The 21,105-nt window shown below is 40.4% G+C and overlaps 3 protein-coding genes across 3 annotated transcripts; 1 reads left to right on the top strand and 2 right to left on the bottom strand.

Moving 5' to 3' along the window:
- Window positions 1-3,882: 3,882 nt before the first annotated feature.
- On the bottom strand, window positions 3,883-9,030 carry LOC145970598 (uncharacterized). Its single transcript, XM_083097477.1, has 3 exons — window positions 9,013-9,030; window positions 8,464-8,909; window positions 3,883-8,198 (listed from the first exon to the last, which is right to left on the bottom strand). The coding sequence occupies exons 2-3, from the start codon at window positions 8,633-8,635 to the stop codon at window positions 3,883-3,885; spliced, it is 4,488 nt and encodes a 1,495-aa protein (XP_082953603.1). The 5' UTR covers window positions 8,636-8,909; window positions 9,013-9,030.
- Window positions 9,031-11,897: 2,867 nt separating this feature from the next.
- Window positions 11,898-16,645, bottom strand: LOC145970569 (uncharacterized). Its single transcript, XM_083097433.1, has 3 exons — window positions 12,328-16,645; window positions 12,143-12,264; window positions 11,898-12,060 (listed from the first exon to the last, which is right to left on the bottom strand). Exons 1-3 carry the CDS (start codon window positions 12,817-12,819, stop codon window positions 12,024-12,026), a joined length of 651 nt encoding a protein of 216 aa, XP_082953559.1. The 5' UTR covers window positions 12,820-16,645; the 3' UTR covers window positions 11,898-12,023.
- LOC145970568 (uncharacterized) lies at window positions 14,780-16,343 on the top strand. The gene has a single exon (XM_083097432.1). The coding sequence runs from the start codon at window positions 14,914-14,916 to the stop codon at window positions 15,610-15,612; it is 699 nt and encodes a 232-aa protein (XP_082953558.1). The 5' UTR covers window positions 14,780-14,913; the 3' UTR covers window positions 15,613-16,343.
- Window positions 16,646-21,105: the final 4,460 nt, after the last annotated feature.

The following is a 21,105-nucleotide window of genomic DNA, read 5'->3' as shown; positions in this document are numbered from 1 at the left end:
ACGATTACGTTGGGGCTTCTTCGTCGAACGTGATTTATATGAGCCAAATATTTTATTTTTGACAGTTGTTATTATAACAATACTATTTATCATAAAGATACCGATTAATTATTCTTTCCGGGCATGGTTCTCCATTAATTAAATTTTCGGCCGCTCTAGTTTAAAAGTAGAACAAGATACAGTAGAGCCTCGTTATGATAATTTTAATTAACGTTGCGTCTCGGATATATAGAGTTCATTATATTTCGGCTCACTTTGTAACTGTTATAAAATGCAACGGAGTTATTTTATAACGGTTGATGATTATCGAATGTGTGTTACAATAACATTTTTATCCTCATCCAATGCTCGATGTACAAAAGATATATTCGAGGGGTCAACCACTGGCAATCATTGTACATTTCATCAGGAATATATTGCTGCAGTACAGTAAATATAATTTTAGGAAATTCATGTTTTAGAAAAATATGAATTGAAATAATATTAGCAATATAAGACAAAAAGTAATATGCATTAGAAACACTTTTTATTTCTGCGGCAGTACTGTTAATATTGACAATAAAATAATAATAGGAATACCAAAAATACAAAAGCATTATTAACAAAAGCAATACAATAGCAATGTTAGCAATAAAATGTATTGTATAAAACGTATTGTGCCAAAAATGACAACCACTGTACATTTTCTGAGTGGTGATTGACCCCTCGGATATATCACATAAAAAACAATTAATTACATAAATTATATACATATGTTAATATTGCATTAATCATATATTTTTGAAAACAGAGATATTTTATTATATTGAGAGGTTGCTTTGGATATCGCTTGATCATATATATTTGATCTGATTATTATCGAGTTTAACTGATACCCTACAAATTTCACGCGTCTTCGACTTGTATTTACATCACTGCTATTAATACATTTATAGCGAGATTTGCCAGGTTACAATTATTAATATCATTGCATATCAACGCGACATTCTCGCTTCGGGTATCGTTTAAAGATTACAATTCCTAAGTGATCAACGTAATTATTGATTATTATTGATCCGATGTAATAATATGATGTCGGAATAGTTTTATAAATAGCTATGTGCCACGCGGACGCACTGTAATAACAATGATATTCTTGCGTATAAGAGTCAGATCATCGATGTATCCAGGCAAATGACATGTTCCCCGATGTGGTCACGCTTGAGTCATCGCGTTGCAGTTATCGTTTCGACTGAGAGTTTCTTTAATAACGATGCCTACATTCGTTTCAAAATTACTGATAATAGAATTCACATCGCTGTCTATACGATAGAAAAAAATGTAAAAATATTACTTCCTCGAAATTTTGTCAATTCGTCTGATAAAGTTTTACTCTTTTTTATATAAAGAATTATTTTCATAAAAGCTAATTAAAATTTCATACATCTATCTAGACGATAATAAAAAATAACGTTTTCTGTTACGTTAGTTGAAAGATGACAATGCACAAGTCCAGAGGTAACTTTGTTGTAAAAAATAAAATCGTTGATTTGCATTTATCTAAGAGAATTAAAATGTAAATGTTCGCTCAACGATCAGAAGCTGAGAGGCCAATAGAAACCTCGGAATGGGAATTTGTGCCATGGCGTGTTTCGAGGACAATGCCGAGGAGATGGCAGTTAAGGAAATATAAATGGCCTTATATATAAGCAACGTTAGACAAGGAAAACGTCGTTTACGGCGGATTGCAACGAAAGAATACATATATAGACAGAGTTATACGCGCGAAGTGTCTTCGGGAATGAGGCTTTGTATCATCTTTGATACATGAATTTAATTTATTCTAATCTATTGCTACAACTGCTGCATTTGCCTTATTTATATAAAAAAATCTCGTTATTATCTTCCTAAATAATTCTGTATAATTTTTCGACGAATTTTTATTAATGATGTTTGTTACTTTTATTTATCCAACCAATATTCGACATCAAAAATAATTCCTATTCTAGATTTAAACTGGATTGGAATTATAAAGAAAAAAGATTGCGATTGTGTGTATGTGCGAGAGAAATCATTCTCATCGACATATTTTGATACAAAAATTATTTTCATATTAATATATCTTTCTAAAATATCTTTCACGTCTCGCATCTTGTTTCAAATGAGATTGTCGATTTCAACGATTTGCTGGCTTGCAAACTTCGAGAAGCGCAGTTTTCTATCGCGAACTCCACTGCAAATTAGTTTCCAGTGCAAAGTCCTCGATTGATTCTCGAGACTGGCTGACTGTTTAGGATGCTTTGAAAAGAGATACGATTATGTGTTCAGAGAAATAAAGCTCTTTTGGCGACGTTTCAACCGCGATATATGTTATTCAAAGTATACACATATATTACGTGTGGTCTGAGTCTCTCCTTGTAACCACGATGATGTCTTTGAACTGAACAAACTACCGGTCAACAATCGCGAATGAAGATGTTATACGTTTTTTATTCCGTTTCATAAAATCTTATACTATTGTGACATAAAATAACATATATAGTATATCGATTTCTTTGGCTGTGATTGGATGTTTGACTGATCAAATCGTCATAAATTCGTGATTAGTCTCTCGCGACTGGTCATTTATCTAGCAATGGCAATAAGTAAGTTGACGTTAGACAAGGACGAATGCTAGTCATCAGATAGAAAGTCATCAGTTTCGCATTGAGCATCGGAAATAAAGATATTTTACATTTTTTTCACTTGCTTCGTTGGTTGATTCAATGATTTATTAGCTTCTTAAATCGCAATCGCGAAGTGCATTGCGCGTTTGCATAATCAAATCATAGTAAAGTGACGAATACAGGTTTTGCTTAGTCACACTCTTTTAAAATTAGCGTTAAATCGAAGTGGAACTGTACCATTATCGTAGCGAATGAAATAATTCATGAGTAGATATGGGCCACTATGGTGCGTCAAAACAAACCCCCACCACTCGGCCCCTGGCGCCGTGGGCGTGGCCAGGTGAAGTGGAGGGAGGCGTTCTGATTGGTGGAAACAATGCCCCACCTCCCGAAGTCTCGATTTTGATTGGCTTGCACCATAGTGGCCCAGAGTTTGATTGGCTTGCACCATAGTGGTCCAGAGTTTGATTGGCTCGCACCATAGTGGCCCAGAGCTACGATTGGTCGACGCCGGCTGTGTCGCCGATTTATCAAATTTTTATTTCCCTACCTCCGCGGTACTAGACTCGAAGAAGCAATCCTCCTCCCACTCCAGCCCTGGCCCACCTGTATAGGGTTCCGAGTCAAATTCCCGTTACCTAGCCCTTAGTCGCTCTCGCTACGTCTTGGCAGAACGAACCCCCCCACCTACCGACTTTCGGAGGGTAGCCGGCGGTATATGTCTCGAGGAAACAATCCTTACCTCCCCACTCCGTCTCGGGGCCCGCTATGGAATATCGAAACAAGCCCCCTCCGCTCGAACGGTTCATGACGCACTTTATCGGAAAAAGAGACAAAGCATCTCAGTAGGAGACAATAATTATTATAATTATTATAATTATTATAATTAGACTACATTGCACTACAGAGGTAAAAAGATGAACATGCGAATGATTGAACGCGAGGCGGGGGTGTTATAAAGGAAGAAGGGAAAAGTTAAAAGCATTAAACACGAATTAAGATAAAAAATTTTTACATTTATTAATATTTTTCAAAACCAGCCATTTTTTAATAAAATTTTTGCTTATTATTAATATACAGAAATATATACAAAGAAGAATTATATTTATATTGTTATAAATTTTACATTTTTCTTATGCTACTTACAATATTTATAATTCTATTTTTTAAAATAAAATCGGAAAATGCGCGACTTTTATTTAAAAAAGAAAAAGTCACCCAAGAAATAAGAATATTGTTATACCGACACATATCCGTATGGTAGCGAATATCTGCTATTGATAAATCTACGCTTTACTAATACCGGCGCACATATTTTTGTTTCACTTCGCGTAACAATTTCATGAAACGCCGTACGTCGAATCGCATTAAAGCGTAGATTTATCGAAGTTTCGTTATTTTCTTCTTCTTCGTTTTCCTGTGTGTCTTTTTCTCTCGCTAATAGTAGCTTTTTTATAGCATTAAAATTAATTCGTCGCGAGTTCTCGTAATTGAGAGTAATACCCTTAACTTTACAAGTTTCGTGAGTATTACCCTCCGGTGTTCGCACGATGTAGGCGTAAAATTTCGGGCCCCCGGACACGAACGCCTCGATATAGCTACCGCGGCCGTAGCTTTCGAGTTCATCCGTCATGTCGCCTAGAAAATTTCCCGTAGGCGGCATGTATTCGTTCGAATCACCGGTGCTTATAAAAATACACGAATCCGTATCGTAATATAATACACGACGATCTAAACGTTCTAGATACTCGTACAATTTTAAACGCGCTAGTGCAGTCGTATACGCTGCTATCACGACGTTTGTTATCGGCGAGGGAACGAGAGCCTCTTGTCGCAGTCGCCACGAAACATACATTACCTCGTCATTCACGGGTAATATGTCGGTTATCTCGTATTCGGCGCTCGTTAGTAATGTCGCGAAACGTTGTTGTGTTTTTACGATTTCGGTAGTCGGCAAATTGGATCGTTGGCCGAATTTTCCCCAGAATGAATTTAAGCATAGTTTCGCAACCGAGCGTAAACCAGGATTTCGCTTATCAAGAACGATACCCTCAGTTTTTTCATATTCCCTCAAGTATCGCTCTTTTGCCTCATCGTCGTTTTCCCCGCATTCGCTCGGCCAACCACTGGCTTCCTGTTTAAGCTGTAAAAACGTATTAATATATTCGGCGAACAATCCACCTTGCCGCGACGCGCGATCGTATTGGCTAACTCTATATTGCCAAATTTCGCTTACCGACGTTACGAGATAACCTTTCTCGACGGCCTTGCGTAATTCGCAGGTTACCCAGGTACCCTCGAATTCACGCTCGCTATCATTATGAGTGCACGGTGTCTGAGAAAATGTTTCGCAGCAACTACGACATAACGCGAAGAGTAATTTTCCTCGTACGCGATGCGGAAGTACGGGGTGAAATAAATCACGAGGAGGGAGTACTCTACAGCGTATGAGGCCTTCGAGCGAGTCGAAATTATAATTCGGTGACCTTCCGACTAACGCGCTACATTCATCGCCGACGTAAATTTCCGGATGACCGATCGGAAAAGCGCCCGTCTTCAATACAAATGGGTATAATGAGCATACGTCGACGTAGCGTATTTTCTCCGTACCTGTGACTTCGTATTGAGTTGCGATATTTCCCGTACGCCCACCGAAAAACGCGTCGCGAGGATCGAGCGGTGGTGTTTCTACCATCGGATGGTTCGCGAGAAAATCATACATTACGCGATTGTCGCGCATTTCTTGGTCGAAGGCGCACTCCCACTTTTCCGACACTATGTATCCCCGCTGACGAAGGCGCCATGAAACTGCGAGAGTTCGTTCATATCGCGAATTTAATGTATCTCCGCGATCCTCCCCCGACGAAAGCGCTTTATCGCGATTTACAGGGAAACAAGTTGGACATCCGTGCCAAAAGCAACCGTGAAATTGCAACACGTGACGCTGCGTCTTTCCCGCAACAGACGTTTCGAAATAACCATCGACGAGCGTACCCTCGATCGTGCGATATTCCCGCGCACGCCCCGCGTGATTTATACGGCGGTCGAGTTCACGCTCCATCCATATCAGCCATTGTAAGGCTTTACGCGAATGATTGCTCGCGCATCTGTATCCCCCCGTAGGAATAATGCCTATCGTATCGGCTTGCAAAAAGTTTTTCCGGAAAACCGTCATGCAGGTCGAAGCAATAGTTGTACATTCCTCGAACGGGCATACATTTCCGCGATCTAGGAAAATTTTTCTAAACGCTACGCACGCTCGTCGAAGAATATCAACATCGTTACGACAATAGCGCACTATCTCGCGTTGGAAGTCGAACACGGTATTTTTTTCCCTCATTTCGGTATGCCATGTGAGAAAGCGTTCGCGCTCTTGCGATTTCATGTTATCTGGAGAATAATATTGTACATCGGGTAACGGTCCGACGTACGTTTGATTTTCGATAGTATTAAATAAATGCGGAAAAATGCCCTTATCCTCAGTATCCTTTAGCCCGAAAGCCTTAGGTAATTCGGATAAGCGCATCGGCATATAATTAACGCTATCGATGAATTTTGTATGTCCCGCGGTTAAAAGAATAATTTTTGTGCCGTTTAAAATTACTTTCGGTTCAATATCCCTACAATTTTCCACGATATATTTCAAAATAAATTGCGCGTCGAACGCTTTCGCATTATGCGCTATACAAATTATGTGTTTAAAATATTTTACCGGACGCGTAACGAAATCTACAAACTGTTTAACCGGATCGCGTTGAAATACGAACTCTCGCACTCCGCACCAACGGCACCACACGGGCATGTTATTTTCCCCCACGCATGCTTCACAAATCTGTTGCGCGATGCATAGCGTCGGAATATGTTTTTTTATATTTCCCGTTCCTTCGACCGTCTCGTCCTGCCGCGTTTCGAAATCGTAAAATACGAAAGCCACACGTCCCTTTCCGCGTTCATATGCACGTTCGTTCTTTTCCGCGTTATCACATATGTTCCGTGCTTCTTCTTCTCTCGTGCTAGATATATCTACCTCATCCGGTACCATCGCTGATGAAGATGGCCCGGCAGAGGAAATATCGACACGTTGTCGAAGAGGTTGCATATAACACATATGATTGCGCGGTTGTTGTGAACGGCATAATTTGCAATAAGAAACGCCGCATTCGTGTTTTAAATTCGATTTAACGATACGCCCGCAACTATCGCAAAATCGCACGATGCTACAAACATTAGCGCGTGTTCTACCGTCGTACGATTTCTCGCTACGATGACGCTCGAAACACCTTGTACCGTAAAATAGCCGATTGCACGCGTCGCATTTTATTTCGGCGTAAGTGGAATCGCACGGTGGTGCGGATAAGCATCGCGGGCATTTATTTAAGCACCGGTGACTATTGGGTCTATCGTTTCGGAAGCCTACATTACACGCTACGCAATAATCGCGAGTACCAGCGGCGGCTTTTAAATTTAAAATAAGATTATAATGTCGCGAATCCTCGTAATACATGATATTTAATCGCCGCGAGGACTCGCGTCCGAGAGAAGCGAGTATTTCGGCACCGTCATACATCGGTTTTTCGCCGCGACCGAAAGTATTAAAATTATACACAATAATCGCGATATTGTCGGCGGCGAAATAACGCTGGAAACGTTCGATTTCACGAATTCCACAACCCTCTTCCGGTATTGCGACACCGGCATTTCTCGTTAATTGCAATGCACATTCGCGTTGTAACGAAGAATGCTGATATCTTATTGCGTTCCATTTCTCATGCAGCTCACCCGTACGGATATTACCGCGCTCGCTATAAGTTTGAGCTACTACGAGAGCTCGAGGGAAGCACAGGTTATCGGAATTATTAATTTCGACTATCGAACGTTTCGCGACATCCTCCCGTGTTAACGTGACGCGACCGCGACCCGAAGGCATCGAGACATTATAAACCCGTATGTTAAATTGGTCGGCGATATCGAGACCACCGGCGCTCTGTGCTAACGAACTCACAAGTCTCCAAATGTCCTCGTAACTCAAATCACGCGCCGGACGAAAAGATATACCCGCAGGACCATGCGATAAATTCGGCGAATCAAACGATAATCCTACGTAATCGCCCGGTTCACATGAATTTAACGCATACGCGTGAATTTCGCGAAACGCGTTTTCTAACGAGTGATATATATCGTTGCCTTCAGTCAACGGACGTATCGCGAAACTCGCTTCTCTACCGATTACCCGGAATCTTCTAAATTGTCGCGCATTTTCCGATATTAAATTTACAAAATTAAAATTATTATTTCCGACCTGTTGGTGAAGTTGTTGCTGCTGCTGCTGATGTTGCTGTTGTTGTTGTTGCTGTTGTTGTTGTTGCTGTTGCTGCTGGTACTCATGCTCCTCCTCCTCGTCCTCTTCACCCTCCTCGGTCTCGGATGAAATATTTTCCGAGCGGGGTAACTCGGCTACCTCCCCCTCAGTCTCATCCTCTTCCGCTTCTTCTTCCTCATTGGTGTGGGAGAGCGCAGAATTTTGTTGGCCGTCAACACCACCTCCGTATTGTACTGTTAAAAAACCGTATAAATTATAAATACTATTTTTGTTATTTTTATTATTTTAATATTTTTATACTCGAATGTAATCCGTACTATAAATATTATAATACAACGAAATAATCTCACCTTTTTAGCAATATTTGTTGTTTTTTATTCCGCTACTAATATTCTGGGGAATAGCTAATCCCCCAGCGACGAGTTTCTAAAGAAAAATTAAGAATTTGGATTAAATTCGAGCATAAAAATATATCGAGAAATAAATTATTAAAGTTACCTTCTCTGGAGGGAGCGTATATATTTTCCTCTTCTTCCTCTCTCACAGTCTCTTCTTCTTCTTCTTCTTCTTCCAGCACTATCACTTCTTCCTCTTCCTGCACTTCTTCTTCTTCTTCCCCACTCTCTTCTGACTCTTCTTCGTTAATCTCCACTCTCCCGCGCTCCTCCATCTCTCGCGGAAATTCTAATAATATTTCAAGATTCGAATATTTAATATTATAGAAACAAAATTTAAAACAGTTCTAAAATTATTTTTATATTTGAATTTTCGTTTTAGCCTATTTTTTACATAATCATCATCTTTACCCGGCGAGAACACTTCGCTATCAGGGCTACTGATTGCATATGTGATGTCGTCAGCGTTCATGTTTTCCTCATCGTCGTCGTCGTCGTCAAGAACGACAACGGGAATCGCCGGATTTTCCTCGAGTAATCGCGATCTTCCTGAAATGTAGAATATTTTTTATTAGTATTGATTATTTTTATTACTACCGAACATTCTATCCGAGAAAAATTAGCACTCGTTTTCATTACGTGCAAAACTTACGCGAAGGACCTGCCTCGGGTTCTTCCTCTGCGCGGCGTCTACGTGAAGGTCGCACTATCGCTGTTCTCGCGAGATTATTGTTTCCTGTGATTAATTAGTAATTAAATATTTAACTTTATAATCGCGATTTTTCGTATTTTTTCTTTAAAAGCAAAAATAAATAAAATAAGTAAAATAATTACCCGTCGACTGGATCCTACTGTAGTTTTGAAGTAGGTAGGTTATATGTCCACCTACATCTTCCTCTTCTTCATATTTTTCATCTTCGCTCAAGGCTCTTCGTGCACTAATTATTTCGCCGGCAATATTTAGTAATTTCGCGTCGCCGCCGAAATGCCCCAATTTATATAAAATTGCAAGCAATGTATCGGAGCAGGCACACGCGAAATTCGAAAATACGCTGTAATTATGTTCACTTGTTTCCGTTAATTTGGAAATGTAGCTCGCGGAATTTATCTTTGGAGATAAACTCGCAGCCAACTTTGCACAACTCGATATCAAATTTTTATTACACGCCATTTTTTTTCTTAAAGGAATAACACGCGAGTGAAAATCGTACAAGTTTCCTCGGGCAAAGAAAATCTCGAAAATGCTTATATTCGGTTAAGCGTTGTCCATTTTATATATTTTCCTCCCCACTCAAAAAGGAAAATCAAACAAACCTTTATCAGCGCACGGAGAAGTCCATAAAAAATGTAGAAGTTTGAAATTTCTTGTAGTCGTATATACCGTATTGTAATTATATTTTTTACCGTAGCGCGAATAATCTATTTCATTTCTTATTTTGTTTTTCGAGAAAGCAACTGACGCTAAACATTTTGCTAATTACCTTAATTAAGTAATGGTTTACGCATATGATTTCTTAAAAACTAGGCGTAATAAAAAAAATTTGTAATTATTTTATTTGTCAAAGATTTTTATTTTGCGTCGACCATAGCTATTGCTCGAATATAATAAATTTTTAAAATTATTTGTTTCTTTATAAGAAAAAATACACGTTTAATGGTAATAATAATAATAATACACGACGTGTTGCTGCGTGTTCGCAGTAAAGGACAGAAGGAGATATCGGGAAATATGTTGAAAACGTAGTAAAAAGTACTCTGTGAATTTTTTTTTTAAGAAAAACTAGTTATGTTATTTATTATATTTTATCTATGTACATTTATTTATTGGTTTTCATAAAATTTTCGTTTTTGTAAAATCGCACGAGAAATTTCATTAAATTTAAGCGAAAGTATCTCTACAAATATAATGCTGAAATATACATCTAAAAATGTTAAATTATTAATTTGAGTTCGAACACTTTGTTCGATTTGTTCATAATTTCCTTTAATTGTGAGTTTTATAATTTCGCAATCTATGTACGATGAGGGAAGTTTTAATTCTATTTCGTTTATTATATAGTTAGCACATGTATTGACAGTATCAACGATATTAATTAATTGCGACAAATGCGTATCTATGCAAGTAGTAAGTCTAGGCCGGTTCTAACCCAGGGGCTCCGAGGGGGGGTGAGGGGCGAGGGGGAACCGGCGGGGGGGGGGTGACGTCACGGGGGGGGGGTGATGACGTCACGCGGGGGGGGGGGTGACGTCACGCGGGATGACGTCGCGCGGGGGGGGGGGGTGATGACGTCACGCGGGGGGGGTGACGTCACGCGGGGGGGGTGACGTCACGCGGGGGATGATGACGTCACGTGCGGGGGATGATGACAACGTCACATGCGGGGGATGATGACAACGTCACATGCGGGGGATGATGACGTCACGTGCGGGGGATGATGACGTCACGTGCGGGGGATGATGACGTCACGTGCGGGGGATGATGACGTCACGTGCGGGGGATGATGACGTCACGCGCGGGTAGGGGAGGTCCGCGGCGCGAGCGATGGACGAGGGTGTCCGCGCGGGTAGGGGGGATCCGCGGCGCGACCGGTGGACGAGGGGGTCCGCGCGGGGAAGGGGGGATCCGCGGCGCGAGCGATGGACGAGGGGGTCCGCGCGGGTAGGGGGGATCCGCGGCGCGACCGGTGGACGAGGGGGTCCGCGCGGGGAAGGGGGGGATCCGCGGCGCGAGCGATGGACGAGGGGGTCCGCGCGGGTAGGGGGGATCCGCGGCGCGACCGATGGACGAGGGGGTCCGCGCGGGTAGGGGGATCCGCGGCGCGAGCGATGGACGAGGGGGTCCGCGCGGGTAGGGGGGATCCGCGGCGCGACCGATGGACGAGGGGGTCCGCGAGGAGAAGGGGGATCCGCGGCGGGCCCGCGATGTGTCCACGTGTGAGAAGGACGGTGCACTGGTTTGAAAAGGATAGCGTAAAGTGTGTGAAGAGGACAGTGCGACAAGGATGGCATCAACGTGTGACAAGGACGACATCAACATACGACAAGGATGACGTCAACGTGGAACAAGGACGACGCATTGTAAGATGCTGCATAGGTGGGAGAAGGACGACGCAAAGGTAAGTGAGTGATAGCGACGAGCTTGTGAATGAGAGAGAACGATAATAGCGCGAAGAGAACGCATACGAAAGAGAACTATAATATCGCGAGAACAACGTATGCGAGAGAGAACGATAATAGCTAAGATAACGCGTGCGAGCGAGAACGAAGATATCGCGAGACTTACAACTAACGCGAGACTTATTGTTAGAACGATAGCGCGTACGAAAGAGAGAGAGAGAGAACGATAAATTCTTACAACTAGCGCAAGAGAGACGCAAAGGATGGGAACGCAAGGAGAGGCGCGTAAATAAATACATTTCTTTTTTTTTTTTTTAAATTAAAATATAAAATTTATTTAAATGTGTGCATGTATTATACAATTTTGTGTGTATGTGTGTGTGTGTGTGTGTGTGTGTGTGTGTGTGTGTGTGTGCTTAATATATAATAATATAATAATATAAAATATAAAATTTAAATATATAATAAAAATATATAATATAAAATAATAAGAATAATATATTTGGGGGAGTGCGCCGGGCTAAGGAGGAGGCCGCTCCTAGAATGCTAAGGGGTCGATGTGTCGGGCTGAGTGGAGCCGCTCCTGGAACAGAAAAAGACATTTGAATAGTTTTTAATAATTTATTTTAGAACTTTTGATATATTATAAATTGAAAGTTACTTACAATACTTTCCATGGCATTTTCCATTCACCGTTATACAATACACACAATTTATATTTTGATGCAGGTTTGGATTCACATATCTGTTTATCCTCTCGTCGACCATTCATATCATCGCGTAAACTCTAAAATCAAACATATTAATTTTATGTTTTAAATTTATTACACATCGACAAAAAATATTTTACCTTCAACGTTTCCAATTTCCGCCGTAGTATATTCTCATGATCATCTTCTTTCAATTTTTCAAAATCTTCTATTAATTCGAGATTTTCACGCAGTTTGTTTCCAATACAATTTACTTTAGAATGATTAGGTTCTATATTGAAACATTTACATCCATGATATTTTGCAAAATCTCGCGCACATATTTCTCGAGCTAGAAGAAATGTCCTCAAAGAATTTGTGCGAGGTTTTTCCAAGCCGAGCTCTTGATGTCTTATAAACTGAACGATTGAAGTTTCTAGATTCTTCTTTGAAAGTTGTTCCCGCTCGTATTGAAGTAATTCTTCATCATCACTAGTCCGAAAACGGAAATCAGGTTTCCCATCGGATGATCCCTCATCCATTTCTCTCTCCTCTCTCTCTCTCTCCATCTCATCCATTTCTCTCTCTCTTTCCATCCAATAATCATCATCATCCGTATCGTCATCGATGATAATAACATCGTCTTCAGCCATTGCACTAACGTAACACAAGACTAACGAAACACAGAACAACGAAAGAAATAATATTCTAATGTCGCAGACTCCTCTTCATTATATATCTTTTAATATCTTTTGTCTCATTCCAACTAGGACATCACGTCTCATCTACCTCAGCATTTCTCTACATCTTTAGCGGAGCGTGTTGAGAAAAGTATAACTATTCTTATTCGTATGGAAGGAAAGAATTAAAATCATAGATGAAATAAAAATAATTATTTATTGCAAGCAGCGTAAAAAATATCATTTACAGCACATGTTAGTAATTCACAATCGATTAATGATTCGCTGTTAAAGACATCACTATCGCGTATCGTTTTTACAGCATCGCATACAGTAGTAATATTGTTACGTTGTAAAACAGTTTCAAATTGTTTAAATTTTTCATTCACGAGATACGTATTCTCGCATAACCAATTATGCATATGATCGATACAATTTTCAAAATTAAATAAATGTAATAATGTTTGTGGTTTCATATACAAAGAATTTTCGCATAATGCGAGTTTTACAATTTTCGATTGATACATTTCAAGCATTAGATCTCCAATCCTTAATGGGAGAGCAGTCGATTGTAGAAATTGTTCAACGTCTGCTTGCTTCTGCATCAACAAATTCCACGTTGAGAAAGGCAACACTATTTGATTGCCTCGATTATCGCCGAGAATCAGTTCCACGTACGACACAGCTCCAACGCTTATTCCAATGTCCAAATACTTGTACGACGTTGGGGTTAAAGCATATCTTCTTCCAAGTATGTGAGTCGCACGACTAGGTTGAATGCTATAAAAATATAAATAATTAGATCAATATTTAAAAAAAATTAATAAATAAAATTTTTAAACGATTGAAACTTACGTGTCGCATTTTTGCTTCTTACACGGTGGAGTTTCACCGTTTCGAATCGGAACGTAAAAATTCATGTCGATTTCTTCAGTGAACCTTTCACACGCGCGATTGATGCAATACTGATCGTATTAGAATTAATATCAATTCAAATAGTATCGCAAATTGCAATGTAGAGGGGATTATTGCTAACACGACATTTTAATTTCCTCTAAAATTTTGTCGCGCCGATGTACGGCTGCGATGACATCATCATCCCCAGAACAAAGATTTAGCTGAATTCGCTAAAATCGAGCGCTGATGTACGGCTGCTCCTGATGCAATCACGTCAGATTTTTCAAATGTACGTGACAAAACGCGAAATTTTCAAGGTTAAGATGCACATCGGAACAAAGATTTAGCTGAATGCGCTAAAATCGAGCGCCGATGTACGGCTACTCCTGATGCAAACACGTCAGATTTTTCAAATGTACGTGACAAAACGCGAAATTATCAAGGTTAAATTACACATCAGAACAAAGATTAACCGTCAAGGTTAAAACGCACATCACCCCTAGACAAAGATTTAGCTGAATGTGCTAAAATCAAGCGCCGATTTACGACTGCTCCCGATGCAACCACGTTAGATTTTTCAAATGTACGTGACAAAACGCGAAATTATCAAGGTTAAATTGCAGACGCTACTCCAGGGAATTTTTAAGATGAAATCATTCTAGAATGTTCGATGATATGCACGAGACAGTATATAAATCATGATCAAGAGGCACACCCCACCAGTATTTTTGTTAAAGTACATCCGGAACTATCATTGGGAAGCGCATTTCGCAAGTCTGATACAATATGGAGGAACAAAGTTTGCGAGAGCAATCCACTTTGGTGAATTCATTGGAAGATTACATTGTGTGGGAGCAACGATGCGACCAATACATCGAGTCGTTGGAAGAGCAAAGTTGCATCAAGCGACCGCGATTATCGATCGGATATCGACAATCGCTAATTGCTCGGATCGCGCGCCTCGAAGGGTTGAAAAATTCGGTACGCGGACGTTTCGTACACACGGGTGCCGGATGTAGCACGCGTCAAAATGGACTTGCGTGGCGCGAGATTGATACGGCGTTCGAGAGTCGTATATTGACTGGTGCAGTGATAAATTATAATCACATCGAACCGCGCCAGTTTCTCGATGATGCCAAAGACATTGTGTTGGAACATGTGAAGGATGTTATGAAAAAACATTATAATGTGAAAGTGAACACTATATTTAACGGTGAATTCGTGGCTGGGGATAAACACGCCAACAAAAGTATCAATACGCGAAACTATGAACTCTTTCGCACATCCGATTTACGCGAGTGGTACGAACGGCGTGTTATCGAACCCACCCTAGCGTCTCTGGAAGAGTTTCAGGAACGCGATAGCGGGTGGGCTTTGTCGCGAATACTAAATTTAACTGTAAATATAAATAAGTATAATCCTATGCGTGCGGGGTGTCACATCAAATTATCGCGGGAGATTATGTTGAAAAGAGCGGTGATTAATGTACAATCAAAGGACAATGCATGTTTCGCGTGGGCAGTGGTCGCCGCACTATACCCCGCCGAAAGAAAGGCGGAACGGGAATCATCGTACCCACATTACACGACAGTGCTGAATCTCCGGGACATTGAGTTTCCAGTGACTGTGAACCAAATAAAAAATTTTGAACTTGCCAATGACATTTCTATAAATGTGTACAGCATCGAAGACAAGAACAGCATTGTCCCGATGCGTCTTACGGAGCAGAAGCAGGACAAGCATATCAACTTGCTGTACATTGAAGACGACAACAGCGTCGGACATTTCACTTGGATTAAGAATTTATCCCGGCTCGTGAGCTCACAATTGAGCAAAAAGGAGCACAAGAAATATATCTGCGACCGGTAAGTTTAATTTATATTATTTGAATAATTATAAGTTATGTAGCAAATTGTATATAAATCTTTAAAAAATTTTTCTTTTACAGATGCTTACATTACTTTGATTCGGACGCCAAGTTGCAGTCGCATACGGTCGACTGTGGAAAGATGAACGATTGCGCTGTCCGATTGCCGAGCGATAAGGACAAGTGGCTCGAGTTCAATAACTTTAATCGGAAGGAGCGGCTTCCATTTGTGGTCTACGCCGACCTGGAATGCGTTTTGGCCAAGATGGATGAAGAGAAAAACGCATATCAACATCACCAAGTATTTAGTATAGCTTACTATGTACATTGTTCGTATGATGAATCTTTATCGGCATATCATTCGCGTCGTAGCGCCGATTGTATAGCTTGGTTCGCCGAAGACCTCAAAAATTTAGCGTTACGTGTAAAAAATATTTTAAAAACAAATGTCCCCATGGTAAATTTGACGTCCGAAGAGTGGGAAAAATTCCATAGCGCCACTCAATGTCATATATGCGAAAAACCGTTCGTGGAAGACGATACACGCGTTCGCGATCATTGCCATCTGACCGGGCGATACAGAGGTCCAGCACACTCAAATTGCAATTTAAATTATAAAGAATCTTTTTGTATTCCCATAGTTTTTCATAATTTATCAGGTTATGATTCACACTTTATTATCGAGGAAATAGCCACATCGTTCGAAGGGAAAATCGAGTTACTTCCGATAACAAAAGAGAAATATATTTCATTCACAAAAGATGTTTGTATGGATGAAGAATCAAAAAATCATGTAAAATTACGTTTCATCGATTCATTCAAATTTCTCGCATCGAGTCTCGACAAATTGGCATCGTTTTTGGATAAAGACAAACTCAAAATTTTAAAATCAGAATATCAAAATTTATCAACAGAAAATTTCAATTTGTTAACGCGGAAAGGTGTATTTCCGTATGAATACATCGACTCGGTAGATAGGTTGCAAGATACGTGTTTACCACCGCGCGAATCATTTTACAGTTCCTTGACCGGTGACACTGTATCCGAGAGCGATTACGCGCACGCCGAGAACATCTGGACGCGATTCTCCATTCGAACGCTAGGCGAATATAGCGATTTATATCTTAAAATTGATGTCTTGTTATTAGCCGACATTTTCGAAAACTTTCGAGATAAATGTATCGAAAGTTACGGACTCGACCCCGCGTATTACTATACTCTCCCCGGATACACGTGGGACGCCATGTTGAAGCATACGAAAATTACGTTCGAGTTGCTTACTGACATCGACATGGTTATGTTCATCGAACGTGGTATACGCGGTGGTCTGAGTCAATGTTCGGGTAGATATGCTCGCGCTAATAACAAGTACATGGAGTCGTACGATCCATCGAAACCAGCATCATACTTGATGTACTTTGATGTAAATAATTTGTACGGATGGGCAATGTGTCAACCGTTACCTTACGCCGATTTTCGATGGGTCGACGACGTGACCAATTTTGACGTATCATCCATCGCGCTAGATTCGCCTACAGGCTATGTCCTCGAAGTGGACCTCGAGTACCCGCAACATCTTCACGATGCACACACTGACCTACCGTTTTGCCCGACACGCGACAAACCACCTGGCAAGCGGGAATTCAAACTGCTTGCAATGCTATACGATAAGAAACGTTACGTGATACACTACTGCAACCTGCAGCAGTGTACGCGTCACGGTCTTCGCGTTACAAAAATACATCGAATTTTACAGTTTTCACAATCTCCGTGGCTTCGAAATTACATAGAATTAAATACACATTTTAGAACATTGGCTAAAAATGATTTCGAAAAAAATTTATATAAATTAATGAACAATGCAGTGTTTGGTAAAACGATGGAAAATGTGCGCAATCGTGTCGATGTTAAATTATTAACAAAGTGGGATGGTCGGTACGGTGCAGAGGTAATGATTGCGAAACCAAATTTCCACAGCAGAAGCGTTTTTTCAGAAAACTTAATCGCTGTGGAATTGCGTAAACTCGAGGTGAAATTCTACAAACCGATTTACGTGGGTATGTGCATACTCGACATATCCAAGACATGTTTGTACGAGTTTCATCACGAGTATATGACGCCAATGTATCGCGACAAATGCCAGGTAATGTACACCGATACGGATAGTCTCATATATCACATTGAGTGTGCGGATGTGTATGAGAATATGAAGCGCGATATCATCAGATTCGACACGAGCGATTATGCAGTGGATAATGTGTACGGTATACCGCTTGTAAATAAAAAGGTACCGGGCCTGATGAAGGACGAAAACAACGGTACCATAATGACCGAATTCGTTGGGCTCAGAGCAAAGATGTACGCGTTACGAGTGAATGGAAAAAAGGATACGAAGAAAGTTAAAGGTGTCAAGAGTAACGTTGTTGCGAGAACGATAACGTTTGACGATTACACGCGGTGTTTGAAAGAAGAAATTGAAATGACGCGTCAGCAGTCGTGTATACGATCTAAACTGCACCAAGTATACACGATCTGCGAGACGAAAATTGCTCTGAGTCCGTACGACGATAAGCGGTATATCGTACCCGAAACCACCGATACGTTACCGTGGGGACATTATAGAATACCATTGTAAATATTTATTATTAATTGTATATTTTGTACATAACCATGTATATATTCTTATATTTAATACATTTTATGTATTTTTATATTATTAAATATTTATATATTAAATTATTTATATAGTTTATATGTATATTATTTTAATAAATATTTATAATACACTATTTTTATGTATCCAAGAGTTGTATGATTTATTCATTCCCAACCATTTCACGTATACATCATCACCCTTTTCCCGCAAAATTTTTTCCACGAGATATACGTCGGGATTAGCGACGCGTTGTAATTCGTATTCGTAGAATCCTCCAGCGATGGGATCTCCACGCGAATCTTCGAGTATGAATGTCGTGGGATTAGTTTTCTGCACCTCGACAATCTTAAAAACTTCGGTCGTCCAATTAGGTGTGAAACCTTTTTCAAAGATGGTCTTGTATTTGCTCACGCGTACAGAATCGCCTACTTTAAATTTTGTCGGAGCCGCAATTTTTACGTTGCTATACACCGTATTTAAAAGTTTTTCAGCGATCGCTGGAGTGACATCGGCAGGTCTCATACCGATAGTGCGATGTTTTCGCGTATTGTACTCTGCAACAAGTCGAGATAGCTTGTCGATCCATTTGTAATTTCCGTTGAGCGTAAACATTTTCCACATATTGTTTTTCAAAGTACGGTTGAATCGTTCCGCGACCGAGGCTTTCATAATGGAATACGTCGAGTAATGATTAATGTTGTGTTTCTTCATGAGTTTCTGCACACTCGCGTTGTAAAATTCTTTTCCTCTGTCGGTTTGAAAATTTTTCGGACACCTTTTATCGTCTCCAATAATCTTTGCGATCGTTTCGGACATTTCGTTTCCGCTCTTACTCTTGAGCGGTACGGCCCGCGCATACTTGCTCAACACATCGATAACTGTGAGTATGTATTTATGACCCTTGTTGAGTCGAGAATACGAACGCATGTCAACCACGTCCGCCTGCCACAGATCGTCGTATCCGCGTACAATGACGCGTCTTCGTGGAAAATTTCTTCTCGCCGGAGCATGTAGTTCCTCGACAAGTTGTCGCTTTTCGGAGGTGTTTATCTTCTTTCGCACGTTTGATCGAGGCATAATTAATATTGCGATATTAGTATCTCTCGTTTACTATGTCGAGTCAGATGTTGCATATCTCAGCACATTCTTTATCTCGTCCATCATTATTCGTAGCGCCTGCACGTGTGTTTCAAGCGTGATAATTTTTTGTTCAATTTCTCCCTGTCGATCTCTCAAAAGTTTATCCACGTATCGTTTGTTGACGGCGTCAGTATCAGTTTCCGGTTGCGCTACACGTTGAATCTTGCGCGACCTTGCGTCAAAGCCGGTAGTAGTCTGGCAGAGAGCGTTATCGCGAACGTAATTTCTCAATAATCCATTCCATTGATAGTACAAATTATTCGACGTTCCGAGCGATAATCCAAATTTATTAATCGACATTTCAGTACCGAGAACTTTGACCGAATGACATGTATCGTTGACGCATAGTTTAATTTATAATAATGCCAGCCTCGCGAAGTTCTTCGATAATTGACAAGATTTCATTGTCGTGAGCATTGTTGCCGGCTCGACGCGAGGCGTCCAGCAATCGCAAACGATTTACCAATTCGTTGGGATCGTTCCAATGCACGTAATCGATCATGTTGTCGCTTAGCGTCATGGTGTGCGGCGCGTCTATACCTCTTCCCACCTTTCTATCGGGGAATAATGGTGCAATTATATATTTGTACTTGTATCCTTTGTTACTTTTAATAGGATTATTAACTTTGTTGTCACGTTTATGCGCATTTGTTGCTTTTAATATACTTTGATATTTATACAAATCGTCTTGAGTGTATTTTTTATGATTGGGAAATTTTCTAAAAATCAAATCGTAGATACCTTCGGATCCCGTATATTTTATTCCATCGATAATTATATTATCTTCCATGTCCACATCGAAACGTTTATCACCGAGCATCATTCCTTCGCTGGTAAATTTAACACCGTAGACGTAATCCATACTCTTATTTTTATCAACACTCATGATAGCTCCTATATATTTTTGCGCTAGTGGACCAAAATGATCTCGGAACGTTTTCTGACCTTCGGACGTTTCTAATTCATGTCGGACCGATGTTACAAACGAATCGGGCGTGGTCTCATAAATTTCTTCGACGGACGGGGATGGCATTGTTTGACGCGGTTGTACTTTTATCGGAGTAGAAACAGTAGCCATATTAGAAAATTGTTTCCTTCGTTTTGATCGATTCGGTGTCGAATATATCGGCGAATCGTTTATCGGCATATTTATCCGTGCTCGCTTTATTCCTTGCTTCGACTCTTTTATTTTTTCCTCGTGCTTCTCTCCAAACGTTAAACTCAATGGTTCAATTTTCGGCGCATCAGATTCCACAGTATTTTCGATAAGCTGTTTTAAAGGTTCGGTAATTGGCTTAAATTGTCTTTCCAATGCAACGTCTTCCTCCATTTTACCAGTTTTCAAAGCGCGATATTTTTTGCGAATTGATTCGCTCATTTTTGCAATCTCTATCGCAATCTTTTCATGATCGCCGTTCATGATGCTCGATCGATGTGTCGATGACGACTGATCGCTTTACGGTATCGCGAAATCGTTAAATCCTCTTCTATATCGTCCATTGATCAACATGCTGTCTTTATCAATGACTACGAAGCCATATTTGCGTTGCCAACATTTCTGACACAATGCGCGGAAATCATCGTAAGACATGTCGGTATTTACATGATCGTTGTACACATGTTTCAAATTTGTACCGTCTTGTTTAAATAAAATCAAAAGATTCGCATTATCGCGTATAAGATGCTTAGGTATCTTGGC

The sequence above is a fragment of the Camponotus vicinus genome, unplaced genomic scaffold (assembly GCF_025532165.1).
Source record: "Camponotus vicinus isolate PSW18456_S1 unplaced genomic scaffold, iyCamVici1.0 SCAF_4, whole genome shotgun sequence".
Lineage (NCBI taxonomy): Eukaryota > Metazoa > Arthropoda > Insecta > Hymenoptera > Formicidae > Camponotus > Camponotus vicinus.
This window is presented reverse-complemented; position numbering and strand designations above follow the sequence as displayed.

Coding starts and splice junctions, on each gene's coding strand:
- LOC145970598 (XM_083097477.1), bottom strand. CDS start 8,635: ATGGAGGAGCGCGGGAGAGTGGAGATTAACGAAGAAGAGTCAGAAGAG. Junction 8,199..8,463: donor ATACGCTCCCTCCAGAGAAG/GTAACTTTAATA, acceptor GTTTTTTAACAG/TACAATACGGAGGTGGTGTT.
- LOC145970569 (XM_083097433.1), bottom strand. CDS start 12,819: ATGGCTGAAGACGATGTTATTATCATCGATGACGATACGGATGATGAT. Junction 12,265..12,327: donor GGAAATTGGAAACGTTGAAG/GTAAAATATTTT, acceptor GTTTGATTTTAG/AGTTTACGCGATGATATGAA. Junction 12,061..12,142: donor AAAATGCCATGGAAAGTATT/GTAAGTAACTTT, acceptor TTTCTGTTCCAG/GAGCGGCTCCACTCAGCCCG.
- LOC145970568 (XM_083097432.1), top strand. CDS start 14,914: ATGAAAAAACATTATAATGTGAAAGTGAACACTATATTTAACGGTGAA.